General features: G+C 40.5%; 4 protein-coding genes across 5 annotated transcripts in view; 2 read left to right on the top strand and 2 right to left on the bottom strand.

Moving 5' to 3' along the window:
- Positions 1-5,739, bottom strand: part of lpgat1 (lysophosphatidylglycerol acyltransferase 1) — a 42,817-nt gene extending 37,078 nt beyond the window's left edge. Inside the window, exons 1-2 of the mRNA XM_063902776.1 lie at positions 5,162-5,739; positions 4,251-4,503 (exon numbers count right to left, since the gene is read on the bottom strand). Coding sequence (XP_063758846.1) covers positions 4,251-4,488 — 238 coding nt within the window. The 5' untranslated portion in view covers positions 4,489-4,503; positions 5,162-5,739. The remainder of the gene's footprint in view (positions 1-4,250; positions 4,504-5,161) is intronic.
- A 1,535-nt stretch (positions 5,740-7,274) lies between these two features.
- On the bottom strand, positions 7,275-15,822 carry ints7 (integrator complex subunit 7). Its single transcript, XM_063901517.1, has 20 exons — positions 15,641-15,822; positions 15,367-15,496; positions 14,760-14,906; positions 14,452-14,589; positions 14,311-14,357; positions 13,629-13,828; positions 13,285-13,407; positions 13,088-13,205; positions 12,348-12,482; positions 12,148-12,245; positions 11,566-11,805; positions 10,858-10,995; positions 10,473-10,679; positions 9,974-10,168; positions 9,527-9,630; positions 9,352-9,420; positions 8,783-8,915; positions 8,384-8,482; positions 7,821-8,006; positions 7,275-7,672 (listed from the first exon to the last, which is right to left on the bottom strand). Exons 1-20 carry the CDS (start codon positions 15,732-15,734, stop codon positions 7,391-7,393), a joined length of 2,883 nt encoding a protein of 960 aa, XP_063757587.1. The 5' UTR covers positions 15,735-15,822; the 3' UTR covers positions 7,275-7,390.
- Positions 15,823-16,447: 625 nt separating this feature from the next.
- On the top strand, positions 16,448-23,450 carry dtl (denticleless E3 ubiquitin protein ligase homolog (Drosophila)). Its single transcript, XM_063902259.1, has 15 exons — positions 16,448-16,693; positions 17,938-18,075; positions 18,180-18,272; positions 18,352-18,413; positions 18,502-18,622; positions 18,976-19,041; positions 19,201-19,316; positions 19,405-19,478; positions 19,594-19,700; positions 19,788-19,892; positions 20,390-20,502; positions 20,624-20,713; positions 20,871-20,994; positions 21,380-22,029; positions 22,651-23,450. Exons 1-15 carry the CDS (start codon positions 16,642-16,644, stop codon positions 22,714-22,716), a joined length of 1,977 nt encoding a protein of 658 aa, XP_063758329.1. The 5' UTR covers positions 16,448-16,641; the 3' UTR covers positions 22,717-23,450.
- An 815-nt stretch (positions 23,451-24,265) lies between these two features.
- Positions 24,266-27,624, top strand: part of ppp2r5a (protein phosphatase 2, regulatory subunit B', alpha isoform) — a 36,847-nt gene continuing 33,488 nt past the window's right edge. For both annotated transcript variants that reach the window (XM_063902784.1, XM_063902785.1), the window contains exon 1: positions 24,266-25,333. In XM_063902784.1, coding sequence (XP_063758854.1) covers positions 25,186-25,333 — 148 coding nt within the window. In that variant the 5' untranslated portion in view covers positions 24,266-25,185. The remainder of the gene's footprint in view (positions 25,334-27,624) is intronic.

Here is a 27,624-nt window from a genome sequence, read left to right as displayed (position 1 = left end):
CACTAGGATTTTGTCGATGTTGATTCATTAAACCAATCAAGGAATCATTCAAAAGCACCACCTAAAACCTTGGGGTTTAGGTAGAGTTGTGTGTTTACGAGACATATTCATAAGTGTCTTAAAAATCAGTCAGCAGTTCAGCTTGAAAAAAGCTATAAAAAACGACTTTTTGACTGTAGAAAATGCAATCAACCGAGACCAATACATCCAATTAATCGACTTAACAGATAAGAGGGAGCAAACGCACATTCATCCATGCATCCATCTATAGTTAGCTGGCAGTACATTAGCTTGTATAATACATTATAACACAATAGGAAGGGGTTTATGAGGATCTGCGGAGGTAAGTAGTCCAGGTAATGATAGCAATATTAGCTTATCCAGATCTTGTTCTTTATTAAAATGAGAATCTTTCCAAAGAGATGAATGTAAGTTATTTTAGTTATGGATGAAGGGCTTGAACACACATCACTGGGTGGAGTAGAGCTGAACTCCAGCAGTTGTCATAATTACATTTTCTCAAGAACTGCGGGGAGGATATCCCTCTGAAGCTATACGAACGTGCTTAATTGCTTTTTACGAGGAAAATCTTCCCTCTGATCCCATCCTGCAGCCCGTCTTTGATATCATACCAATAAAATCAACACCTAAAGAACTAGAGTCTGATCTTCTCTCTGTTTGGGGCGACAAAAACCCGCCCGTGTTTATTTAATCCGGCACAAAAATTCATCATTGCGGTTTAGGGCAACTTCAGTTTAAGGAAACCTTTCATGATATACACTCCAGAATAACAAAACAGTGTTCACCTCTTCTCTCCAAAGTCTCTGCTTAAAAAGCTTTTGATTTGAAATTCACAGCATTAATACAGCAACAAACATCTACTTTCTATGTTAGGATTAGGGCTGAACGATTTTGGAAAATTATCTAATTGCGATTTAATATGCGATTATTTTTCACGGTCCTCTTCTCATGTATTTTTCAACAAACACAAGCAATAAATCAATCGTGATTACAATTGTGAACCTCGTGAGGTAGCAACAGTAGCGAGGCACGTTCTGCACAATTACCTGACGTTGCGCAGCATCTTCCTTTTTAAAGCCAAAATAATTCCACACAACTGACGTGCCGCCCTCTTTGGTACCAAACTTCCAGCCGTGCACTCTTCTGACGAGCCTGAGGCCATTGTGCAACAGGTTCAAGCGCAGCGTTGACTTCTTTCCCTGCCTGCTCGGCTTCGCTCGGCTCGCTTGCAAGTCACGTCACCAGATCACGTGACCAGTCAAATCGCAGCCTTTGCGGTTGGAAAATCTCGTTTTGTCATATCGCGATATTATCGCAAATGCAATTAATCGTTCAGCCCTAGTTAGGATGTGTAGTAATAACAGTGTATTGATGTGTACCTGAGCCAAGAATGAAGTCCCTCTGTGTCTTGCATGCATGCAGTCTTGTGTGTGCGTGCGAGCGTGTGTGTGTGTAGCTAAAAGCCGCCGCTCTGCACTGTGCTTATACGGAGGTTAGCATGTCGTGCGAAACTTCCAAAAACTCTTCACACAAAATTGTCTTTCTGTCCCAATGACAAAGCAAATACAGTATGTCACTAGTTTGGTGCCAATAAGATGTCTGCGTAGGATCTACAAAGCCCTATTGTTCTGCATCTCTGGTGGAGGTGATGCAACATCCTCCATCTCTGATGTCAACCAAAGCTCAGCTTCCAGACCGCAACGAGTCAAGCTGTGAGTATCCTCGTTTCCCTGACACCACATTTAGCATTTCTTGAGTGCACGTGCAGGACTAACACAACAGCAATAGAGAAATCTACATTTTATCTCTAACGGTGCTACCAAAAGTAAACATTTGTCTTTCGGCATGTCGTAAATACAGCACACAAGTACTGATATGTTGTATTGAAATTGTTAGTTTTGCGAACCATTAAAACATTAAAACAGCAACCTTGAAGAAAGAGTGGAACATTTAAATGATATATGTTGTCTAGATTTAAAGGTCATCCACAGTGCAGGGAACTGGAGGTTACCCAGGAGTGTCCTGTGAGGTTAAGGTGACAGGGTTAATCCTTTTGTCTCAGTCAAACTGTCCCAGCACTGGGGTCAGCACACTCATGATACAGGACTAAGCTGACCCCTCCACCAAAACAGTTTCTATCATGCCATGTTTATATTGCCAATATTTAATCTTCTGTACTGATTTACTCTCTCTGTTAGTCAGATTATTCACTAGGGCAGCAACTACGGATTATTTTCCTTATCAATTAATCATTTTTTAAAAGTTAATTGATGAATCACTTGTTAATTAAAATATTAAGAACTGTCTAACTCTGTTTTTTTTTAATGCCAGGGGATTTCTTTAAATGTCTTGTTTTATATTTACCTGAAAGCTATTCAGCTAAATATAAAACAGAAAGATATGAAATCTCTCTATTTGAGGCAGAAAACAGCATCAAATACCATTTTTGCAACAATGAGTTAATGATCAAAACAGTTGGCAATTGTTTTTCTAGTGATTGACTGCTCTATTAATCTCCTTATCATAATAGCTCTACTGTTTACATCATTTTCATTTGTAATGTGGCCAATATCTGCAAACAACAATACCAAAGAATTAACAATTGGCATGCTTTGGTTGAAGAAAACTAACTAAATACGATTAGACTTTAATCAAATGGCTGATATGCCTTTAATTTTGATATATATTACAGGGTACATCTAAGACTTGATTCTAAAATGACATATTGCTGATCCTTATATGTATAAAATAAGTATAAATGTTCTTATTTTGTCTCATAACCATCAATTATCCCGTAGCTTCCGTCATCATCAGCCAAAGTTTATTTATGTTTCATTGAAGTGACATTTAAAATAATGATGTGGTCCGATACCTCTCTGTTAGCTAAAAACTGAGCTATGACGCACTGTACTTGCAACACAAAAAAAATGCATAACATCCCATGACTCTTCAGACTAATATGAAATCAACCATTTTTGTAAATATTATCAAAGGGACTGTGTAGCCTATGCTTTATTTGACGGCCCTATATCAACCCACTTCTAAACGCTGTCAATTAACAACAAGAAACACATATAATTACTCAACGCAACACCAGGTGTTCTATAGGCTGAACGCTTTGCATTATTAATCAGCACACCTTGTTGCTCCCCATGTTCACCACTTAGCAATTTGTAAGCATTTTGCTCGGAGCTTTGTGCAACCAAACACCACTGGCTGTCTGAATCACTTCAGCTGAGAGGAAACAACAAATACCCGTCACATCCTGCTGTTCTTCTATAAGTGTCAATTATGTGTGTGTCATACTGTCTCTGTACCTTGTCACAAAACACCATTTCTCTGATTGACAGTACCTATGGCCTGCAAACAATATTTTAATTAATGAACACTCCACACACAAGCTTCTCACTTACTCTATGAAATGAGAACAAAAGGGGAAATGCTTAACCAAGGGGGCATACCCACAGTGTCTTAACATTTCCTTTTAACAAACATTTCATCGAAATCCTCACATTTGAGAAGCTGGAGATGTCGGTATTGTTCCTTCAAATTCACAATGAATCAATCTACAACATAGTTTAAGTACGTTGAGATGAACACATCGATGAATGGGTTAATTCTTTCAGCTCTGCAAGGACTGCATTGAATGTTTAATAGTGCCAAATGCACCAGTAGTAAAAAGGTGTTCATGTTTAGCTTTACAAATAGAAACAGGCTTAACAATGCATTTCAAGAGGAGAATGTTTCCTTGCAACCAATGTTAAAACAACTTCCAAAGGTGGGACCGATATAGTATATCTAATCTAAAGAAGCACACAGCTTTATTATATGGAAATGCTGAATAAAAGAGGAACAAAGAGCAACTGCAACGCTTCATTCAATCATCTGTCTTAACCATATGGAGGGAAAATAGTGTGTTTGCTGCACCACAGAAACATACTACATACTAGCATTGGGAAGAGTCTTTGAACATAAAGGTTAATGTCGTTGAAAAACCTGGTAGGCTTTTCAGACATTGTCAGGCTTTTCAGTAAAACAGATGCCCATCACCATGACTGTTACCTGTCAATAACAGGTAAACACAAGAAGCATAAACCCTAAGGATCAACCTACCTCAACAATAATGTTCATGCTTACCTATCACTAACCTCTATAACATTTATAGCAGTATGCAAAAATACTTTTGCATGTGGAACAAGACTATGTGTTTGCATCACAAAGTATCTTACCTGTATAACCTGCGATCCAGCCCCATGAAGACACCATGGCCAGCAACCATTTGAACATGACTCCTTCGATGTGCCAGAAAGTCGGGCTGTCCCATATTCTCAGCGGCTGGAGAAGCAGCAGGTATAAACAGTAGGATGGGATGGCTACACAGTTGTTGAAAAACATAAACACGAAACGGATCACAGACTTGAGCAGAACCCAGCCCAGTTTGCCGGCCCCATCCAAGAGCTGTGCCATCCTGAAACACACCGTCTGCAACACATAGACACAGCAGCTGTTAGCATCTCGGGTAGGCTTGTTTTAGAAATCAAGGAGGATTCATGTTTATGTACAACATTATCCTTACGATTAACAGAATAATGTGCAAATAACAGGACGAACGACAGGAGAATCCGCAAGAAATCGTGTTGTATACATCCAACAGAGTGAGATTGCCTCTAACCGTTATGGGTGAGGCTATTTCAAGAATTTGAAATGCAACACACGGGTAGTGGACTCTGTCTTGTGGTTTATATTCAAAGGGTTTTATCCTGAACTGTGATTTTTCTTGACTTCCCGCTAGCTAGCTGCCTAGCCGTAACAGTAATGCATGCATAGACAGGACCATAAAAGGACCAGTCGCCAGGGACGTGGTCGGGCACTTCATGGCATGCTAGCTAGCAGCAGGCTGAGTTAGCATAACGGGAACAGATGTAAAGAAATATGTCCGGTATGACAACCCTGGGTTATGACATAATTGTAAAGCACTCTAACATAAATAAAAGAGGTGTCTAATAAGCTGGAGTGTTTGGGTATTTTAAGAGACAACACCAAACTCGGATGTCTGGAGGCTGGTGCAAAGCGCAATGTCCGCTCGCCTCCTCCAGAATATAGCCCGACCCTGTAATGTAGTAATAATCATGTTACTCACCCAGTAAATGTCAATGAAGCATCCAAGGACGGCCAGGGGTGTAAGCTAAATGCTGGAGCGAGATAAACTATGTCACGTGTGGCTAACCTAAACGGTTACGTTAGCATCTTTGTGCCAGCGGACATGGTCTCTGAAATCTCTCTGGCCCGGGGTGGAGATGTGTGATAACGAAGCTGCAGCAGCACCCATCAAGCTAACGCTCTCCAGGGCTGCTCGGGCTGCACAGTGGACCCCGGCGGGCACCGTTAGCTCGCTAGCTAGCTAGCAAGCAGCAAAGTGTCGCTGGCTCCATCTCAGTCAGAGACACCGGGATAAATCCTCCGATGCATCATCATCACCCTCATCATCATCATCGTCAGGTTAGCTAGCTAATGTTACACGGCAGCTCCCATTAGCGAAGATGGAGGATGGTTCGGATCCGGGGCTTGGATTAACGCTGCCAGTGAAATAAACGCAAACACAAACTATACACGACATATGCTCATGTAATACAGAGAGCTGAGATTTTTTCGATTCTCGACTCTCAGCACCCGTTATCTTTCTCTAGAGCTCGATTCACAGCAGCGTCAATGTACACAAAAGACCACGAGAGTGAGGGCGGAAGTGAGTTCAGTTTACCTTCAAAATAAGAGCATAGACAAGGCAATGAAAGTTTATTTATTCAACACAAGGCAATTCAAAGTGCTTTACAAAAATGAAAAACATTTACAGCATTCAGAAATAGTGCAGCGGAATCACATTGTAAACGGTATTTAAAACACATTCATTGCAATTAAATTAAAATGGGTTAAAGGGGGAATACAATAACCGTAAAACCAGTTAAAATAGAAGAATAGAGGTATAAAAATACATTCATTAAAGTGTCAGTGCAGTGTAAATAGGTGTCAAAATCATACACAACTCAGTATAATAAAACACAACCTATCTTGATATAAAACAATTTAAAAATGTTTTACTTTTTATATTTATACCAGAAAATAAAATATTGTTGCAGGGAACAATTGATTTAATTGTTGTATTATGATGGTTTATTTTATTATTATTTTTTTTAGTTGGCTTGCTGTGGTTCAATTTTATCAAGAAAATGTACCGTATTTCAGTCATTTTTCTGTTCTTACATTTAACATTTTATGTAATCTTTACTACATTTTAGAGGTCAATGTCTTTTACACCACAACATTTAGATAATTACTTAAATCAAGTTACTTTGCAGATTCATATTAATTGTAATTCTTGTACAAAAAGGCAGTGTTCAGCAAACGATTTATTTTGAAAACCAGGTGCGGGTCTTTTACTTTTTAATCCTCCTCACTTGACTCTCCCGCGTTCACCTGACGCCAGCTTTAAGTGCGCAGACTCTAATGTCAAGTGTTGATGGCTTCAGTATCTATAAAAAAAGAAGGCGCTTTTCTTATGTAGTTACTCAGTGTTATGACTTCATTTTAAACAATCTAGACCCATTCCCGGCCCCAAGTCATTTGCTAGTTACATCATCGGTGTGGGCGCGTGAGTTCACCGTTATCATCGATGTGTACTTACTTTAATTTGAACCGGAAACAGTGTGGGCTTTTAGAGTTTGCATCATTCTGTTATGTTGGTAGAATTTGAAATAGATTACAGCCAAACTGTTTAAATCCTTTGGGGAAATAACAGGAACAGCATAATATCCTGGTTCTGGTGGTGATATTTAATTTACGCCGTATGAATTTACACATAAAACCATGATAAACACATAACTACTAACATTTTAATGATTTAGACAAGTCTGGAATTCACAATTGACATGAGAGAGATATTTGTGCTGTCAGACAATAATACCCAGTTAATGACTATTGTGTGCCCCCTGATGGCTCTTTGTGCCATTACACTTCATGCAGAATAGATGACACTGTAAATCCAAGGTCTTCCAATGATACATTTTACCGTAAATGACATCATGCATCAAATAATATTGGATCAAGAGTAGGGACAGGAAATTGAAAGTGTTTTTTTCCCCTTGTGACCTACCTTGATGCTGAAAATCTTCCCCATCAGGTTATAATTAAAGCCACGTATGTGTCCTTAACACCTGCTTAACATTCATTTAGAAGGATAACAAACAACGTGCAGCATGAAAATTCAATCTGATATTTTAATCATGGAAAAAACATATGTACACGTTCAGTTTTTCTACAAGGTCAAGTACACACGTTTGAACAGTTTTTGACTTTGAAGCACTGAGGATATTTGCTAGAAGCGAGCGTATGGACTCCTCTGTGGAGCAGGCTGAGCTGCACTCTGCTGCAGCTGATGGCGGAGCTGCTGGGAGTACGGATCCTCCAGAGATTTGACCGACACTGTCGTCCTGGGCCCCGTCTTCCACTCGATGCCACTCTCGTCCACCACAGAGGCCTCCACGGTGACGGTATGAGTGCCCAGGACGGAGAAATTCAACAGGAACTGAGTGCTGAAGTAGTCGTTGTGGGGTTCAACCCGCTGCTCGATCTCATTGGTTTTACTGTCCAGAGGAATCTGAAAAGGACCAATATGGGAGTCTTATCATTATTGGATCAACAACACAACAACAAATGGGACTGCAAAGTCAGAACTTGCCTGATCTGTTGATAATTATTATTACATTATTGAGTAATAATGAAAGATGAAGGAAAACACTGGATACCTTGAAGTCGGGTCCTGTCTTGCTCTGTAGGACGGATGTGACATTGAGACTGACAGACTGGATCTTCCTGAAGAGTCCCGGTGTGGAGCCGTGCTGCACCACCCCCTCCACCTTCAGAGTCAGCTGCTGGCTGCTCTGCACCGGGATCGGCTCGCTTGGCGTCCGTGGGGAAGGAGAGAGGGCGAGCTGGAGGAACAATTTAAATATAAATGTGTCAGCTTTGAAGAGCCGAGAAAGACTACATACAAGTAGCTGAAAAAATACTGAATGTTCCACTGCCCTAAAATACTTTAAGGATAGGTTGAAAGAGAGTTTGCCCAAAAGTTTATTAGGTCAAATAAATGCATCAGAATCAGAAGGTGTGGCTTCCCATTGTTCCTTTAGTTCATGAACAATCAAGGGCATCATATATGTTGTCCTGAGGATATGAAGGGTAGTAGCAGATTCACAGTAAGGCTTTATCATTTCTAAAGTATTATACTCTGGCTTATATACTTGAGAATACGGATGTATATTTTTAGAATGTTTCTAATATATGTAAATATACAAATGAGTTGCTGTACCTTAATACTTGTTGACTGGAGCTTTTGGAAGAAATACCTCTGGAAAGAAAGCGGGACTTTGAGCAGAGCTATGACGGCGTCACAGAGGCAACCTGTATGCTGCAAAACAACAACAAACAATCATCAATATTGACACTTATTTTATTTAACCAAGTTACATTTATTCTTGTGAATACCAAAATTAAAAATGTAACTAAAAATTACGAAGACGGGATATCAAATATTAAAATATTTAGAGTTCATTTGAGTGATTGTATAAATCAAACATCGGATTATGTGGAAAATAAGGCATTTTATAAGTATTATATTTACAGTCAGATGTATTTCAAACCTTTACAGTCAAATTCTAAAATACTAAACCAGCTATTAAGACTTAGAAACCCTGTATATGAATCTTACCAGGTGTGAGACAGGAGGGTGTTTCTTGGTGAGACCCTCCACTTCTTCTAACACTCGACTGAAGACTGACATCATCCGGCGCTCATATTCACTCTCCGTCTGAACCGACCCCAGGGTGCCGTACTCCTGAAAACTAGATTACAGGAAGAGAGAGACACAGTCTGTTACAGACAAACGTTCGCCAGGAAAATCCTCCGGGGATGATGTGTGTTACTGCAAAGCACTTTGAACAGAAAAAACCTCAAGTATACGATGCAGTGAAAAACCCTTTTAGAAGAAACAATAATGGTGTCATCTATTTCAAATGTGCAGTTCCCATCATGCTGTGATCAGTTAAAGCATGATTGTCTACTTTAAGTCTAATATGATGCATAACAAAAAGTCTTCCACAGAATTATTATTTCCCCATTTATCAAACCCTCTTGTGTCAGATATTTCATAAAGACAGAAGTCCTTTTGCTCTACAGCATTTGCTCAAAAGTCCTCAAATGACAACATAAATTGTGGACCAATTTTCATTTCAAACTTTGTCCAACACCAAACAAATGAATTCACTTTGTGGCTCTCACCTGGCTGCCTGAGGGTCCAGTATCAGAGCCTCTATAACATGAGAGACGAGCAAACAGCTCTGTTGCTGTCTGAGCGGTCAGCAGTTAAAGAGCAATGACAACATTATAGAAAGGAGACATCACAGCAGAGAATCATTTAAAAAGGGTGATGGGGCTGAGGTTTGTTTGAGGATACAGCTCCACGTTGCGCAGGGTGGCATAATCAGCGTCAAACGACGACTGGTGTAAATCAGCGTAGCGAGCAGCGAGACTTCTGAACTCATCCATGCAAACCTTCATCTGGGAAAAAGAGAGAAAACACAGTGACTTGATGATTAACTACATTTGTTCATTTATACTTAAATCCCAAAATTATTCCTGATTCATAACATTTCAAAAATTGTTTGCCTCTCAAATAAGGAGATTTCCTGATTCTCTCTGGGCGGACAGTATAAGACATTTAGAGATATCACCTTGGACTTTGAGTAACTTAAATGAACACATTTTATGTTCTAACAAGTTTAAATAATCAATTCATCTAGAAAATAGCTGATGATCATATTAAAAATAATATGCAGCCCTACCCTTTAGCATTTTGTTGAAAAACATGCTGAGGGTTTTTCCCTGACTGTAAGTGCTCTACCTGCATGGCGATGCGGCCGCAGCGCTGCAGGTCGTTGCCCGAGGTGAGGGCGATGGTGGTGGCGATTGCAGGAGGGGGGCTGGTTTTCAGGCTGTTGCAGGTGCAGATGAGCTGCGACAGGGCCTGCAGGGTGTCGATCCGCAGCTTAATGAAGTCACACTGGAAAGTGAGCGGGCTCAGAGGAGTGCTGGCGGCCTGGAGGGAGAGGTAAGTCAGGTAGCAGCACATAAACACTCCCGCTGAATAATGTCACTGTTCTCCATTTAGTAAAAATTGGAAGTTAATCCCTAACAATTTGAGATGCTGCTCAAACTGGTATGTTTTTTCTTGGTGTAACTTTCTTTTAGGTGGTTAAAATAGGTATGGTTGCCGACCCCGTCCACAGTAATACATGTTCAGCCTCCGTGCTGGTACTATCCCTTTAAGCATTTGTTATTGATGAAGGAAGAACTGTATAGGTGTTATTTTTGGACATGCAAAAGCCTGAGAGTCGACTGACTGTGAGGGAAGCGATGCCCTTCTGGTAGGAGCGCAGGGCCTCTGCAATGGCGCTCATGGCTCCACTGTAGTCTCCGTCCTCCACGTGACTCAGGCACTGCTCTGCCTGGGAAAACTCCTTCAGGCTGTTCAGCCAGAAGTAGAAATGCTCTGACGCCACACGGGTGCGCATACTCTGGTACAGCTCGCTGGAGAACTCGTGGCATCCCTGCAGATTAACGATAACATTTTATTATGTGTCAGGCGCAAGATTTGAAAGTACTATGTCTTTTTTATTTAAACAATGACATGCTTTTGCCTAGGAAGACCTTTACAAACTGTGCAAGGACTTACAAGTTCAACCATTTTATAGCATACATCTTGTATTGATCGGGCAGAGCGTTTACCATGCGTGAGGCTTGTCGTGCGATGCGGTACACCGTCCAGCCGTTAGCTACATTCTCCAGCTGCTGTTTGATGACCGTCTTCACTTCGGCCGACAGAGACGACTGGCTGGCAACAAAAATCACTGTTGCCAAGGAAACCTGAAGCAGCGATCACAGTGGGAGAGATGAGAGTTGAAAACCAAACTCAGGGAAATACAAGGAGGAACCAGAAAAAGATTTGAGAGTTGAGTGCAATGTCAGCTACTGTAACGTGATGGTGTAATCTTAGGTAAAAAACGTAAAGCTCTATTTGTTATTGAAAACACATTTGCAGAACATAAACATAACTAAATGTCTTCTTAAATGTTGGTCGTAGTAACTTAAACTAGATGGAACGCAGCTTGTGGTTCAAATATTGGCAAAACAAACTGATGAGCTCATATCACTGCGCATAAGTAGGTTTCATCTGCTTTAGGAAGTGAAGCTTTTGTTCTCTGGTTTAGGAGGAACCAATAGCTTCTACATGAAATTGCTCGCAACAAGGGAAGTGAATAATGTAGTGCCATAATGTTGAAGAGAAGATAAACATCTCACTGCTGTTATCTCCAACAATCAGCAACTCACACCAAAACAATGTTCATCAATAAATAGCACTACAGTTTGAGATTTTTAACAGTTTCTTTAGCGGTACATTTTGGTGTGCTCTTATATCTTAAAAAGTCCATTCACCAGAAGCTCTTGCTGCTTGTCAGTGGAGGAGTGGCTGGCAACCCTGTAGAGGTCGACCAGATCTCCCAGCATCCCGTCGCCCAGCACTGGCAGGTGGGTGGCGATGGCGGCCAGCGCGTGGCACATGAGAACGCGAGAGGAGTCGCAGGATAAGTGGAGCTGACCGAGCAGGAACTCCACCGCTGATTGGCTGAGATGAGGTCGCCCTTTCAGCAGTTTGACCAATGAAGTGAGGGTGGTCTAGTGAAGACACAAAATAGGGAATCATTAAATCATAATGTAGACGTTTAAAGTAAAGTGTGCTGGGATCATTACGGTCAGGTTCAGAAACTGAGCTAACCGAGCAAAAGCTCCAAAACCAATTATGCTTGGCACTTTTCCCTGACTTAATGGACATGGGCTGGGTATAATCTGAAATGTGATTCAGTTTCATACAATAGTGATCCTACATATTTGTCTACAAAGACAGTATCAGTTAAGGGAACTGATCTGAACACAGTTGGGTTGGTACCAAATGAGCTTTAACATCCAGCTCTTTGCTGATGTATTAACAAAGGTCTAAAGGTTATAAAGTTGTCTTACTTTCAGTGTGGCCTGTGCGCTGGAGCTGCTGTCCTGACTGCAGAGCATCAGAAGGGATTCGACTCCCAAAACGGTTTCCTGCTCCAGCTGTATTATATCTGAGGAGGAGGAACACAGAACACTGAGTCCACGCACACAAGGGCAATGGTTCATGCTCGAGGCAGAATTCCTAACCACGGGCATGACTTGCCATCACTGACCTTTTTCTGGACAGGAAATGGCGATGTTTGAGAGCACAACGATCCCATGAGCAGCCACTGCCAGGTTGCTATGGTAACAGCATTCTTGTGCCAGTTTAACCAGGTCTGTGAGCCGGGGGGGAACCGAAGAGCCACCTGGGAAACGGTGGAATATGCATCAGTCATAAGTCTTTCTCCAAAGCAAACCTGCATTTAAAGTATTTGAAGTGTCAATATACACATTTTATTTAGTTTAACTTATTATTATTATTGAGTAAATATTAATAGCCCCAACAAGGTTAAATAACTTGCAGTGTTGCCAACTCTAAGCACTAACTTCAAAAGTTCCTAAAAGTATTTTTGCTCATTTGCATGTTGGCACATCAATCAGGCTTTCATTTGCATAAAGCTCAGCGGATGTTTGCAGCGAGGGAGAGACGGCCTACGCACAGTGCAAGAGGAGAGGGAGAGACCATGTAGTGTTGGCTGAAGAGCCAAGGACTGAGATTACGCTGAGCAGCATTGAGAATAAATAACAATTTATGAATATATTTCTTGCTTTTTTCCCCCGCTGATGTGAATGTAAAGTTTGTCAGTGTAGGCTTTGAAGAACACAAAGAGCAATCTGGTTGTCGATACGACAGCGGTTCTGAAAATATAACCCCTTGAAAACAAAGGGGGAGAGAGTTGAGAGTTTCATAACAACTTTTCTATACATCCACAGTGTGAGAATAACATTTGTATTTAAAAGCAAACAGTACCTGTAATATTATGAAAGTACTGCTTGAGTGCAATTGTTCCAGAGAGCGTGGAGAGGACGGCCAGCATCCCCAACTTCAGGCTGTTGTAAGGGCTGCTCAAGGCACACTCGCACAGCGTCTGAAGGAGAAACACTTTAGATTACCTACACAGTTTAAAGCAACATGAAGACGGTCCTACAGTGCAGTTGTAACTCTACCTGAGTGTTCTCTCTGATCCAAAGGTGAGGAGCCTTTTTAGCCAGGAGCTTCAGGTCATTAATCGCAAGTCTTTTCACAGCTTTTCTTGGGTCGTCTTTCAAGTACTGAAGGAGGAGCTGCAACTATACAGATAAAGGAATACTTTTTAAAAAGTCCACTATATAGATTTATTCCTTTATCGGATAGAACAATTGAAGAGAGACAAGAAAGGGGATCACAGGCAATACATGTCCCCAAATCTATAAAGGTACAAGAGTGAGTCAGATCTTAAGCACTTAAAATCCAAAACTCTGAGACAAACATGTGAATGTGTGAAGGAGGTGGAGCTCTCTTATTGTAGTACCTGCTTTGGGATATCGATTAGGGAAGAGGCAGCGAGCTGGGTGAAGGTGTGCAGGGTGACGATGACCATGGGGGTGGAGGGGTAAGAGCTGACCAGGTGCTGTAGCAGCTCTCTGCTGCTGGAGGCCAGGCTGGCATCGTGATGCATGTGCTGCAGCATCGGGATCAGCTTCAGCTTCAGATCCACTGGAGTGTCTAAAGCTGAGGTGAGAGGAAGGACAAGAGGAATGTAAACTCTTTAGATACAAATAAATGTAGGAACCAACAGAGATCAGCTGAACAGTGATTATTGAAGTAAATGATTTGTGGATATTGTTCACTTTTTTTATTTTGCATGTATGTGAATGTACAATAAATTGTATGGGGTTCATTTTGATTATCAAATTAAGTGTATTTATTTATGTATGAGCCACAGTATTCACACTGACCACATTTTAATGCTCATATGTTTCAAGAAGTTTAAGAAAGTTTTAAAAAGTGGGCTAAACTATGACGTAAGTGGCTGCATTTCCAATCAAACAAATATTTTAGGCCTATTCGCAAAGTTTTGGTAATGGTTTGGAATATTTGCAAATGTTTACAATGTTTACACATATTGAATGCTTGAAAAAGTTAATCTTTAAATCTGTTGTTTTTTTATATAGGGAACAAGGACCTTGTTAGTACAGAATAAAGATGTTTACCTTGAATCATCTCACTGACTTTGTTGCAAATCCCTGCTGCAAAGTCTCTGAAAATCAGAAAACACACCAAATCTCTGTTAAACAAAACATCATCACATACAGTAGTTATGCAGCACAAGGAGGGTAAAGTAAGAACCTTACTTTGACTGTGCTGAGAAGCTTGCTGCAGCATATATGGCAGCCTCCACTTCCACATTGTCATGGGAGTCTAGACTTTGGCGAATGCTGTGGTGGGCATTCTTCCTGTCCGGGATGATGGAGGCCAAACTACCGAGCATCCTGAAGAGAAACAAAGGGAAAATAGATTAATTTAAACTTCAAATAATCTGGAAAGCATGTAGAGAGTAATACAACACTGCAGGATTTGTACTTTTTCTGATGTAAATCATGTGCCAACCAGCAAAGCTATAGTTCAAATGTCATTGTTTTCACTACACACGCATATTTACCTTAGAGTGATGGCTCTGGCCACAGGGTCGTTGCTATGGATGACCGAAAACACCCTTTTGACAAATTCGTCCACATTGAGGATCTTCTCAAGATGTTTCTCACTCTGTTGAGTTACTTTCAGCACACAGAGACGGAGAAAATTGTTCCTGAAATCAGAAACAAGTTTTTTCTTAAACACAGTTATTTATACAACATTAAAAACAGTTTTAGTAATGACAGAAAAACAGAGTGCGGGATTTTATGTTCTCTATGTTGATTCACTGGTAACTTGTGTTAATGGCTTATGGAAATGTTGATGCCTTATATTGTCCGTTTTTTTCTGTTGTATGTCTGCAACATTGTTTAACGTGATGCTGACTGGCTTCGAAAGGAAACTCTCAACATGACTTGAACATCAACTCAATTCTCCTGGTTACATGTAGGTTATAAATATCATTATTTTGGCCAGGTATAACTAACAGGTTGACAACTGTGTGTGTGTGGCAGTTGTCAGTTTGCTAGAAGCCATCAAAAGAGAGATAGGTCAACTTGAGAAACCCTTGATGTTTTGTTTGGGTGTTTTGGGGCATGTTACGGTTTTAATACCAAGTTTTAAAGCATTCTTACCCGAGTCTGAAGATGTCTGCTAGCTTCAGAAATGCAGAGTTGATGAGGATGGGAAAAGGGTATTTCTGGAAGAGTTTAGGAAAAAGCACCACAGCCTCACACTGCTCTCCCAGCTTCACCGACCGCAAACCTGAAACAATGAACAATATCACCTGGTACACCAAATGCATTCGTTTGATATAGTCGTTACATATTTAGCAAAACAAACAGATGGGAAGACACATCACACAAGATCAAAACTGATGCTAGTTAGTTAGCAAGTTAGCCAACTAACCTTTGTCCAGCTCCATGAGAGCGGAATTAGCATCGAGCTCTTGTTCACCATAACAAGCCTCTGATAGGAAGGTCCGTGCAGTAGAAAGCGACATTTTTGTTTTGTTTTATACTAGAAAAAAAGAAGCTTGTGACAGAAGCCATGGGCCGTTAGCATTTCATTGTACAGACATCGAGTATACAAAACCGGATGTTACAGGGTCTCTATTTCCGGTCTACTGTTTTCATTTTCAAAATAAGAGTAGCACATTGTCACATTATTATTTGTATTATTTGTCTTTTTATTTAACTGATTTGGTGAATTAGTTTCATGTATCTATATACTATTTCAGGGCTACTTTCAACTCAATGAAATGTATTTTTACACAACTACATTTAATAATAATACTGTATTAGTATATAATATTCCTTCTAAACCTGTTCTGTTGTTGCCAGAATGTGTGATATTTGTCATATTATACATTTTTATGAACCTGAAGTAGGATAGGATGGTTGTATTATGTGTTTTGAATTGATGCAAGAAGAGTGGAAAAGTTGGTATAACCCTTGACCATTTTCTCTTAATTCTTATTGATCACAAATGTATGCTCTCTAAAAAACAACATAAGCTTCCCCCTTTGGTATCTGGAATGCATCATAATATTCTTTATGAAGTAATAAATAAGCATTTTGATTCAGTAATTGTCCCACCGAGAGTATTCCATTATTAATTCCTGTCAGAAGAGAGTCGTTCTTTTAAATCGGAAGTCAACAGTCGGTAGTTATTATGGCAAACTTGGCGGGACATTGTCACAAAGGAAGAGGAAGTGGACGCGTCGCTGCTCTCAGCCAATGGGAGCGTGGAACGCAAGTTTAGCGGGGGATTCAGTCCCTCTGTTCACAAGATCTGTTCGCGGGAAAGACCAGCAGAAGCAGCAGCAACACGGGAAAAAAGACCACCAACTAATCTGAGAAAACTTCACATTGCATTTATTTCAGATCGTCCTGTACTGGAGTGTAGGGATGCTTTTCCGCTCAATACTTGACAGAGGAGTGGGCAAACGAAGGCAGAATGGTGAGAAAATATATTTGGGGGGATTATTATAGCGCTTTTCGGTTCCCGGGTGAGCCCTGTGTGTGTTTTGTGCTATCTTAATGTAGATAGGCTAAGATCAAATGTATTTGAAGCTAACTTTAATGTTTTTATATTTGTATTATTTAAACAAACACGTTTACAGTTGTGTTGACATGGCAGTATAATGAAACGTTCCGAAGTAGCTCAAATTAGCGCTATTTAACGTGCATTACGTAACGTGATGCTACATTAAAAAGTGTATGTCTGTAATAGTGATTTACTTATACTAATTCTGTCTGTAATAGTGATTTACTTATACTTAATTTAATCAAGAAGTCACATTGTGACTGAGAACTAATTTTCAAGTAAGACTTAAACAAATAGGGGGAAATCACATAAAAACGTAGTTCTCAAAGGGTCGAAAATGTATAGCATGCACAAATGTAACATCACGTGACATTATAAATAATAAATGCTTTCAGAACAAAACGTACTAAAGCAAATCATGTACTTATTCCGCTACATTTGAACATTCACAGTTACATTGAAAACACATGACAGCTGATATGCTAATGCTGTACTGTACTAATCTACACAGCACGTACCTATATTTAGTCCACATTGACAGACTACAATACTGAAATGCTCTTGCATGTATAAAAACAGGATAATATAGTAAGCACTATAATACAATATACTGTGAAAAGATGCATGCTGCATAATGAGTGCTTTTACTTTTGATACTTCTGTACCTTGTATTATTCAAAAACGTGTCATTGTGCAGAATGAGTATGTTTACTTTTTGTACTTTAAATTCATGTTGATGCTTATACTTTTTTACTTTTACTTAAGTAACATTTGAAATCAGAACTTTTACTTGTGGTTGAGTATTTTTATTTGTACCTTTTACGTACTGTAAGTAAAGGATCTGAGTTTTTTTCCCCAACACTGCACGTAGGCAAAACAACAACAAAAAAAGGCAAATGAATAAAATATAACATTCTATGATTCTAACATTACTTCAGGATGCCATATAAAAGTAGATTATTGTAATATTGAGTTACTGCCCAGGCTTTTATTACTGTTTAAATGTCAGAAGAGAAAGTAAAAAGAGCTGTCAGATAGCTTTAATAAACCATTAGTGCAATTTACACACTGAATGCTGTGTTAATACATCCCAAGTTGAAGAATCAGTACGTTTATTTTGTCTGAATACATGTATGTTTGTTCTTTTGTCTCTCCAGCCATCATTGCAGGCCCCGGTCCGAGGCACCCTCTGAGCTCTCTGCTGGGTGGCTACCACTGTGTCCGACACGATGAGCACATCTCGTACGGCAACCTGGGTGACTCTGTACCCCCGTTCGGACTGGCTTTCTCCTCTGGTAACCCACCTGTGTTCAGTACATGCCATATTATCCTCACAGGATGCACAGCAGCTAGGATCTGTTGTAATGTATGTGCATCTAACTGGTGTGTCTCTCTTCAGTTGGAAACATGCAGAACATCCTCGCAGCAGCTAACGAAGAAGGCATTGTTAGAATCTACAACACAGAGAGCCGGGAAAAGCCTCTTCTTAAAGGTGTGTGTAGAAACCTTTTTCACAATCGTTCTGACGGTTATCAAGAAGTATTTGGCTGATTATGTGTTAATATTTGCAGAATGGATGGCTCATGAGAATGCTGTTTTCGACATAGCCTGGGTACCGGGGGAGCCTCACTTGGTAAGTAAAATGTAATTTCATGCCATGTCTATGAATTATTACATCAGTATCTTTTAATTCTATTCTAATTTTACTGTGTTATCCTTAGGTGACTGCTGCTGGTGATCAAATGGCCAGGCTGTGGGATGTGAGGTCAGGGGAGATGTTAGGCAGCTTCAAGGGTCACCTCTGCAGCCTCAAGTCTGTTGCTTTCACCCCACAGGAGAAAGGTAAACTAGATAGTGCCTGAATACTCTGTTGCTAAGGGATATTGTGGTCCTGTTTCTGTCCCAAAAGACACAAGAAAACACTGTGTTGGCGGTGTGACTTTGAGGCTATAGCAGGCTGTTCTTTTTATGTTAAAACATCCTTATCTGTAGGTAGAATGTATAACCATTGATATATGCCAGGCAGAAACAACTGTGGAAGTCAGATTTAAAAATCTAAGCAAAGAAGCTGGGTTTCTGCAGTAATCTATGTAAAGTAGATGGATGCTTGATATTTTTTATTTAATTGTAATACCATTTGCTTAATAGATGCTTTGTTCTGTCCCATTATTTATTCTTCGTCTTGTATTAAACAGCTGTGTTCTGTACTGGGGCCAGAGATGGAAATATTATGGTCTGGGACACCAGGTGCAGCAAAAAAGGTATGAATCAAACATTTCAATTACAAAGGTTTGTTTTTGTATTATGTCATTCTTAGGTTTTGTTTAACCCAGTCTTTGTTTTTAATACTTATGAGGGCGAATGCATAACACATATTTTTCTTATACATGTGTTTGACAATGTTTGTGTCTTCCTCTCAGATGGTTTCTACAGACAAGTGAACCAGATCAGTGGCGCTCACAACAAAGCAGAGACAAACCCCCTCACCAAAACCAAGAAGAGGCGGATCAGCACACGTGGCATGGCTCCCAGTGTGGTGAGTCTATTTAACAGCTTTAATTGAATGAAGTGTAAGGTTTTCCAGAAGGAATACTGATCTTTGAGCGCTTCCCTCTCTCTTGCAGGACACCCAGCAGAGTGTCACCGTGGTTTTGTTCCAGGATCAGCACACCCTCATCTCCTCTGGAGCTGTTGATGGGTAGGAATGCGGTGTTATGTGTTTGTTACTTGCCCCAAGCCAGTAGAAAATGACCTTCAAAGGAAATGGACATGCATAATTCAATTCATTGTTCCATTTCCTTCCTCTTATTCAGTGTAATCAAGATGTGGGATCTGAGGAAGAACTACACTGCACACCGTCCGGATCCTGTTCCTCTGCAGACATACCCGTACCCGGGCTCCTGCATGCGCATGCGACTGGGTACATTTAGCTCAGTACTGACTATTATTTTACCTAAAATATGCAAATAACCAGAATAAGCTGACTGTTGTTTTGCATGTGTTGCAGGTTATTCCGGACTCGTTCTGGACTCAACCAGATCAAAGATCATATGTAACTGCACTGATGATAATATCTATATGTTCAATGTTAGCGGAACAAAAACAACTCCAGGTAAACAAGGACTCCACTCTGACTATACGTATTATACTGTGTCATTGTTTATCCTCAACTGTATTCATTGCCATTGAATATCACTAGATGGGGCTGCAAACGTATGTCCTTTGTTATACTGTAACTGTGGGGAGCCAATGAGAGGGCACTGTTTAATAGAGTGTAGAGATGCAGGCACTTTGTCTGATTGTACGAGCATATACTAATATCTTTAATTGAAGGCTTTATCTTAATATGTGATGTCCTGAGGCAAGTAGAAACATAACTGGACAGCGTATCAGTACAAAACAGCTGGTCAATACTTGCACATTGCATGCACTTCAGCTTTCTCAGGTCTTTCTGTTTTGAAAACCTTGTATCTCATTAAGGCTTGTGTCATTTGTTTTTTATTCCTATATTCTTTGTTTTTATGTGGGCTAATTTCAGACTTCATTGCTTTTTGGATTTGGTCTTAGTTCAGGGATTCTCATATCGCTGTTTTTCCTTCTTCTCCACAGTTGCAGCTTTCAGTGGCCACCAGAACTCCTCCTTTTATGTAAAGTCCACTATTAGCCCCGATGACCAGTTCATAGCCAGTGGTTCAAGTGACAATAACGCATACATCTGGAAGGTACTGTTTCTTTAATAGTTTACCATTCTAAAATTGTAAATAGTGTTTGTTTTTTTACGTTTCAGATTGATTATTATAACTGTGTATGTTTAGCGTTTATCCATCTTATTTTACATTTAAGATCTCTGAGCCTAATCAGCCTCCGATGACCCTCCAAGGCCATAGCGAGGAAGTGACATCTGTTGCATGGTGTCCGACAGATTTTACCAAGGTGAGGCGACAAACTTTCACATTTAAAGTTCAAGCTTTTCTAAGACACTTTAAATAAATCAGAGGTATTTGTGTTTTCCTGTTTTGAAGCCGAGCGGATTTAACAAGCAGGGAAGATGGATTTAGGCACTGTTTAATCCCCACTGCTCCGTTTACAGATTGCTTCCTGTTCTGATGATCACACTGTTCGTATCTGGAGGCTCCACCGGCAAATGGATGGAGCAGAATCCTCAGTGGGACAGGCCAACCTTGTTGGCTGGGCACGTCTTAAATCTCCCTCAGGTAAGCATTAAAACTACAATCATCCACATTAGGACAACATGTTTATTAAAAGATAATCTGAAAGTAGTTTGCAACCATTTTTATAATTGAATTACTGATGAAGTAAGATTTCCTGCTTTTTACATACAAATTAAACTGAATTTATCTGGTTTCTTGACTGAAAAAAACATGTAATTTTAAGACATAACATTAGATTCTTTTAGAAAATGGAATGGACAGTTTTCACTATTTTCTGACATATTTACCGACCAAAAATATTCAATGAATCTAGAAAATAATCCTCTGATTATTCGTAGCCCTACATCGCTGTCTTGTCTAATCACTACAAAATGTGTAATTTCAAATTATTCATTGTGAGCTAACTTAGCCATATGCATTTGTTAAGGGCCTTCTCTCAGATCTGAAACAACCCCTGCCAAGAACCAGAAGGCGGAGAGTTTTGGAGGCCTGGCGTCCCCCCAGCTCGCTGCCTGTGCTCCCAGCGGTGCCGCCCTGCCTCTCCCCTCCAGCACCACGTCTCCCATCCCTTCTCAGGGTGCCAAGGCTGCCGCTGTTCGCCAAAGAACACCATCGTCTATCAAACAATGGTTATCCCCGAGCCGTGGGTCTCCTGCTCAGGCCAGCCCTCAGCTCCGCCGCGTGCTGAGTCTGTGTCCACAGAGCCCGGCGGGCATCACCTCTCCCACGGAGCGGCGGGCCAAACGCAGGCTGGAGACAGGAGAGGGTGCATCTGCAGGCTGTGGGGAGGCAGAACAGTGCGGCTGTGTTACTGAACTCTACCCGGCAGCCAAGAGAAGCCGGGCTCTATCGGGGATCTGCTGCCACAATCAAGAGAGCCGGCTACAGACAGACTGTCACACAGATGACAGCAAGACGGTCTCACCAACACAGAGTGGTAAGGAGAACTGCTCTCCCGGACCAATAGACTGGCTGTCAGTGATGGGCCAGAAGATGAAGAAAGGTCAAGGAAGCCCCAGTTCTCCCAGAAGCCCCAGTGCCTCTAAGAGACAAGAAGGAAAGACACCAGCTTCTCCGGTAAGCATAAACATCTCTGCTTCACCAATTTGACCTTTTCGCAGTAGTGTTGGTTTTCCATGTCAGAGTGATTTTCCCTCTTAGAGATGTTTCCTTGTAAGCATAAAAATATCTTAAACACTGCAGTTGAAAGACCAAAATAATAGTTATTTTGGAAGTAGAGTAGTACTTTCTGAAAGCAATATTCTTTGGGAAATAAGCTTAATTACTATCTTGCCAACACTGATATATAATAAATTGTCTGTAAAGTGAAGATAAGCCAAATGGTTAAACCACATACCTGCAACACCCCCGGTTCAATTCCAGCTAGAGACTTTTTGTCGGATGTCATAACCCTGCCTTGCTAATAACCATGTTTCCTGTGAGCCTCTTTACTGCCCATTATTTTATAAAGACAAAAATACTTTCTTGGAATGTCGGTCTAGAGGTTCATTCTCTTGTATCTAAGAGGAAATTGGAAAAAGAACTGCCTTACCATCGAAACACAAAGACTTGAGGCAGGATTCTCTGAGAGTGGTCTGTTTTCTATTTATGAATGTGAATGTTAACATGCATGCGGGTGTTTTTAAAGCCATTCATTTGAATATTTAGTTGATCTTCTTTTGTTTTTTGTTTTTTCAGACAATCCGCTCACCGCAGAGCATAAAGAAAATCTCCATGTATTTCCCAAGAAGGCCTCTGGAGTGACCACTTGTGCCAGTTGGATGCTGTGCTTCTGTTTGAAATGCTAAAATCTTTTTATTTTGAGTATTTTTAACCTGGACCCGCAGACCATGACACCCCCAAGAACACTGATCCAGATCCAGATTTCATGAGCACATAAACTTGGGCTTCATTGAGATTGACAAATGAATCATTCTGGATATTTGTCACTACAGTATTCACATCCTGAGAGGCTGTCCTTTTTATTTTTTTATTTTAGATGTTGCAGTTGCCTCCTACACAATGTTCTAGTGCTGTTCAGAATCTCTGGTTAAAAAAGAGGAAAGTTGTATGTTGCTGAGTAAATGTTACATTTTATTCGAACTGAACAACATCAAGAGATGCAAAAACCCACATTTAATAAAGACGTTCAAGAGGTCACCAGGAATTAATCCTCAGAGTGCAGAAAGAACCTAAAGGACTGAACATTTTAAATACTGCTAAAATACATTTATTTGAATCACATCTTTAAACATTTTTATCATCTAAAGTTTATTTAACGCTTCATCTCCTTGTGGGTTTTTTCTTCTTACCTTTTTTGTTTCAGTGTTGCATTTATACCTTTCTGTCAAATGTGATTTTTCTTGAGCATATGCTTAAGTTGTTTATATGTACAAAATAACCAATGAGTTTTGCTTGGTTCATTTGAATATATTTGACCCAAATTAGCTGTGTTTGGATGTTATTCAATTCTAAAGGTGTGTGTGTGTGTGTGTGTGTGTGTGTGTGTGTGTGTGTGTGTGTGTGTGTGTGTGTGTGTGTGTGTGTGTGTGTGTGTGTGTGTGTGTGTGTGTGTGTGTGTGTGTGTGTGTGTGTGTGTGTGTGTGTGTGTGTGTGTGTGTGTGTGTGTGTGTGTGTGTGTGTGTGTGTGTGTGTGTGTGTGTGTGTGTGTGTGTGTGTGTGTGTGTGTGTGTGTGTGTGTGTGTGTGTGTGTGTGTGTGTGTGTGTGTGTGTGTGTGTGTGTGTGTGTGTGTGTGTGTGTGTGTGTGTGTGTGTGTGTGTGTGTGTGTGTGATTACAAAGACTTACAGGGTAAACATATTATTACACTGATGTTTAGGTCATAGCAATATAAAGCTATTCAGTATTCAAGTTTATTAAGCTTAACACAAACCAAAAACGCAAAAAAATATAAATGCCCAAGAAAGAATAATTTTTTCGGAGATGTATTTGTAGAAGGTATTCAGTTTATGGAAATGGGTACATACTAGATTACATAAAGCACAGCTAACATGAGTATAATTCTGATATGTGACAAAAACTGATCTAACCTGTCTCAAGTCGATGAAGGATTTCAAATTCAAACTTCTTCAACCAATATTTTTGTGGGAACATGTACTACAGCTGCCACTCCTCATTCAACTGTACAACGTCACATATTTGTTTTCACATGTCACATGTTCAGGGCCCGCCTTCCACGCCAGCTAATTGGTCTAAAAAGTTTACAGTTTTTTAATCCTCTGCTCTGATTGGCCTTTAGAGACGTCGTTCAGTGACGTACACCTGTCAGGCTCCTCAGCTCAGCGAACAGTGAAGTCAGACAGACAACGACTGAACGGCTACACTGGGAGTGTTTATGGCTGCCTGCTCAGCACGACGTTCAGTTATTTCGTCTATATAAGATTACTCACTGTTTTTAAAGGCCGTGAAAACGAAACTACAGCTCATGATTCAACGGGGAATGTAATTAAGACTAAGTCGACTGTATGTGGACACGGCTAACTTTTAAGGGACTCAGTCGTCGAGCGAAATTTAACTTCATCGATCGCATAGTTCTTCTGAAAACACTCAGCGGAAGTCTCACCAGGATTAAAAACACGGCTTGAAGACCTGGACTTGGTGTTTTAACGAGGAACTACATGAATTTAACGGGGCAATTATCCTTTTGTAACTTTCCTTTCTCGACAGCGGTGCAAACTGTTGTCGTAGTGGCGTACATTAACGTTGGCTAATCTTTTAGCAAGCTAGCTAGGTACGTTAGCAAGCAGGCTAGCACTACAGTAGTTTGCTACAGCCGGGACTTTACGACTAATTCAGCCAACTTTTTTTACCAGAATGGCTATAATGCGTTTTGCAACAGGTATATTTTTTGCAAACATGACGAAGCAGTAATACAAATACACCAGACATTTTGAAAGCTGAGCGATCAATTCCTTCGGTTTGTTACTCCAGGTTATGCTGCGGGCTGTGTCATGAGTTTGGCTTTTTGCTTCGTGTTTTGAAGATTGTCCCCGTCTTTCAGAGAACAAGTTGCTCGAATGATGCAGTCTTTGGACACAGTCTAATCCCAATACCGAGCGACCATGTTGGATCATACAGAATAACACCAGACAGGAGACAAGCTTCAAGTCGTGCATTTCGCTCCATATTTTGGTTGCGAGCAGAAGAGCAACCCTTTCGTTTGAACTAGGAATACAATAGCTTGCCTGAAGTCTTCGTCAGTTTGTGCATCAAAATGTCGGCCATCTCTGCATCCGAGAAAGTGGACGGGTTTACGAGAAAGTCCATGAGGAAGGCCCAGAAACAGAGAAAATCCCAAGGCTCTTCTCAGTACCGCACACAATGCGCCCCGGTGGAGCTCTCCCCGCTGCCGCAGCTCAAAGGTACGGTAAGAGGATGAAGGGGGCCCAGCTTAAAATAGGCTGTTTGTCATGACCAGTTTACTATGTGTACTGCTAGATATGCAGCACTTGCAATTAGCATGAAGCCCAAAACCAGAATTGCAGCAAACATAATATAAAGGCGTGCATTTTGTGCTAGTATTTCACACAGTTTACATACAGCACAATGCACAGCTCTGTACAGGGACACACAGTGGTCAAACTTTTGGGGACATCACCAAACATTTTAGGTTATTAGCTACAAGAGCTGGCCCCAGGGCACTACCCGAAATCTGTTACTGTATTTTGTCAAGGGTTATGTTTTCTACGTTTGAATCCCAGTTGCATGTTGCTCTCTTCCAGGTTACATTATCAAAGACAGTCACTGGCAGCTGTGCTGACATGCAAGAGGCCCATCCAGAGTGTTGTTGTAGAAAAGGTTAAGATGGATACATGGTTTTGCGTCATGGTGTTGTGGGGGCAACAACAAAATGACTTGAGTTTCAGGCGAGGAATTTGAGTTTGGTTTATTAATTTATTTACCAGGGGTCCATGCACAACACAACCTATTTTACATCTGCAGTAAATGGACAGGAAGGAGTCATTAAAAGAACAATACAGTACTATGCTAACAATTGAAAAGGGAAACAGTACATCACATACAGAACAATGTCAGAAATAATACATTACATGGTCTCGATGTTGGCAAAAACAGTTGGATCCATACAAACATTGAGATGGATGACGTGGGTGGGGATTGAGTTCCATTTATCTGCGGCTCTGAAGGAAAGTGTAGATTTTCCCAAATGATTTTCCTAAATTTAACCAAGCAGTCACCTTTGACTGAAGGAGCAACATTGTGTAAAACACAAAACCTGTGCCTGTGTTTTCTTCTTGTAGGTTGTTGATAGTAGAGAGTGTTGATAGTGGAGACAACTGTTCAAGAAAGGTTCAGTAAGCTTCTCTATAATCATTCTTTTATGTTACAAGGCAAATTCCTGTGCTAACATGCTGGATTATCACTGCTATGCAAGATCGAGGATTTCTGGAAAGCTTCAGTACAGAAGCATACAGCCATCCTAACTCATTCACATTCAGCCCAGCAAGTCTAAGAATCTGAACTTGTTGCCTTCAGGTCACAAGCCACATGACCCAGGCTTGATACTTAAGAGCACTCCCAATACTCTTCATTTGTATTCCAGTACTGCACAAGACTGAAGGCTACCTGGTAAAGGGTATCACAATGCTGCAACTGTGAAAAGGAAACCTACAGGTTGAATATTATGGTTTTTACAGCTTGTCTGTCACTGGGCTCATCTGTGAAGTTATGTGTGTTCATATCATCCTGCAATAAATGTATGGCTGCCTAGCAAGCACTAAGTCTTATCATACCGCAGTGTATTATACAGGGTCACACAATGCATCAAGGGAAATGTGACACTGTGGGATGATATGGGTAGCCAGTATGAAACTTTGGAGACTCTGTTGTCAGTTGATGCAGTAGTTTGTTGTAGGTAGAGACAGGCATGTGGGGGGGAGGAGGTCTGGTCCGGGTTGGCCCAAACGACTCTGCTCCACACCTGTCGAGTGAAATACTGCTAGTTTATTTAAGGAGAGGTTCCTGCTAACTAAATATTTATTTGTTGAACTATGCATTTTCCGTGATGTTTTCCTAGCTTCGAATGACACAAACATTTAGATATTTGTGTTTATTTCACAGTTGAGTAAACACTGTATTCACTTGCAAGCCTTGCTGAATGTTTAATGCATGTTTGTTTCTCCGGTGTAGTCTTGTGTATTTTATACTTGGATATTGAACTCAAGGCAGCTTCAAGCTCTCCCCATGCACTTTAATTGAGCATAGACCCAATGATTCATCGTCACTATGATTTATTAACATGCTTTTGGCATTTGGCAGAATTCATATTAGTGTTTTTAAAAACTGCTTTAGCAAGAACTGGCTGATTCACGCACCTGTATTGAATCCACAACAAAGTGTGACGCACTCTTCCAAAATAGTGTGCTTTTAAAAACACCTCAATTTGTTTATGTCTGGTGTGTATTTGAAAACTGTTATACGGTTAATGTCACTATGCATCGGACTAGATCCCTGTCTGTTGTCTTCTTTCAGCCTGGGGTTAAATCTCACTGAGCTTATCCTGATTAAGAGCGCGTGAAGTTCCATTCACAACTTTGTGATCAGTTCCACTGTGTATTCAAACAGGATTTTACAATTTATGTCACTGTAGTGCAGCCTGATCCTTGCTTTGTTTTAGACTAGCATAATACAGAGG

Source organism: Eleginops maclovinus, chromosome 15 (assembly GCF_036324505.1).
Source record: "Eleginops maclovinus isolate JMC-PN-2008 ecotype Puerto Natales chromosome 15, JC_Emac_rtc_rv5, whole genome shotgun sequence".
NCBI classification, from domain to species: domain Eukaryota; kingdom Metazoa; phylum Chordata; class Actinopteri; order Perciformes; family Eleginopidae; genus Eleginops; species Eleginops maclovinus.
The sequence above is the reverse complement of the archived record's forward strand: the minus strand, read 5'-3'. Positions and strand labels throughout refer to the sequence as shown.

Excerpts from the sequence above, each read along its gene's own strand:
- ints7 (XM_063901517.1), bottom strand. The coding sequence starts at position 15,734 with ATGTCGCTTTCTACTGCACGGACCTTCCTATCAGAGGCTTGTTATGGT. Across the intron at positions 12,483-13,087 it reads GTACTTTCATAATATTACAG|GTGGCTCTTCGGTTCCCCCC; the intron begins GTACTGTTTGCT and ends ACCGTTTCCCAG. Across the intron at positions 7,673-7,820 it reads AGACAGGACCCGACTTCAAG|ATTCCTCTGGACAGTAAAAC; the intron begins GTATCCAGTGTT and ends GGTCCTTTTCAG.
- dtl (XM_063902259.1), top strand. The coding sequence starts at position 16,642 with ATGCTTTTCCGCTCAATACTTGACAGAGGAGTGGGCAAACGAAGGCAG. Across the intron at positions 18,273-18,351 it reads GGAAAAGCCTCTTCTTAAAG|AATGGATGGCTCATGAGAAT; the intron begins GTGTGTGTAGAA and ends TAATATTTGCAG. Across the intron at positions 20,714-20,870 it reads GTCCGACAGATTTTACCAAG|ATTGCTTCCTGTTCTGATGA; the intron begins GTGAGGCGACAA and ends CTCCGTTTACAG.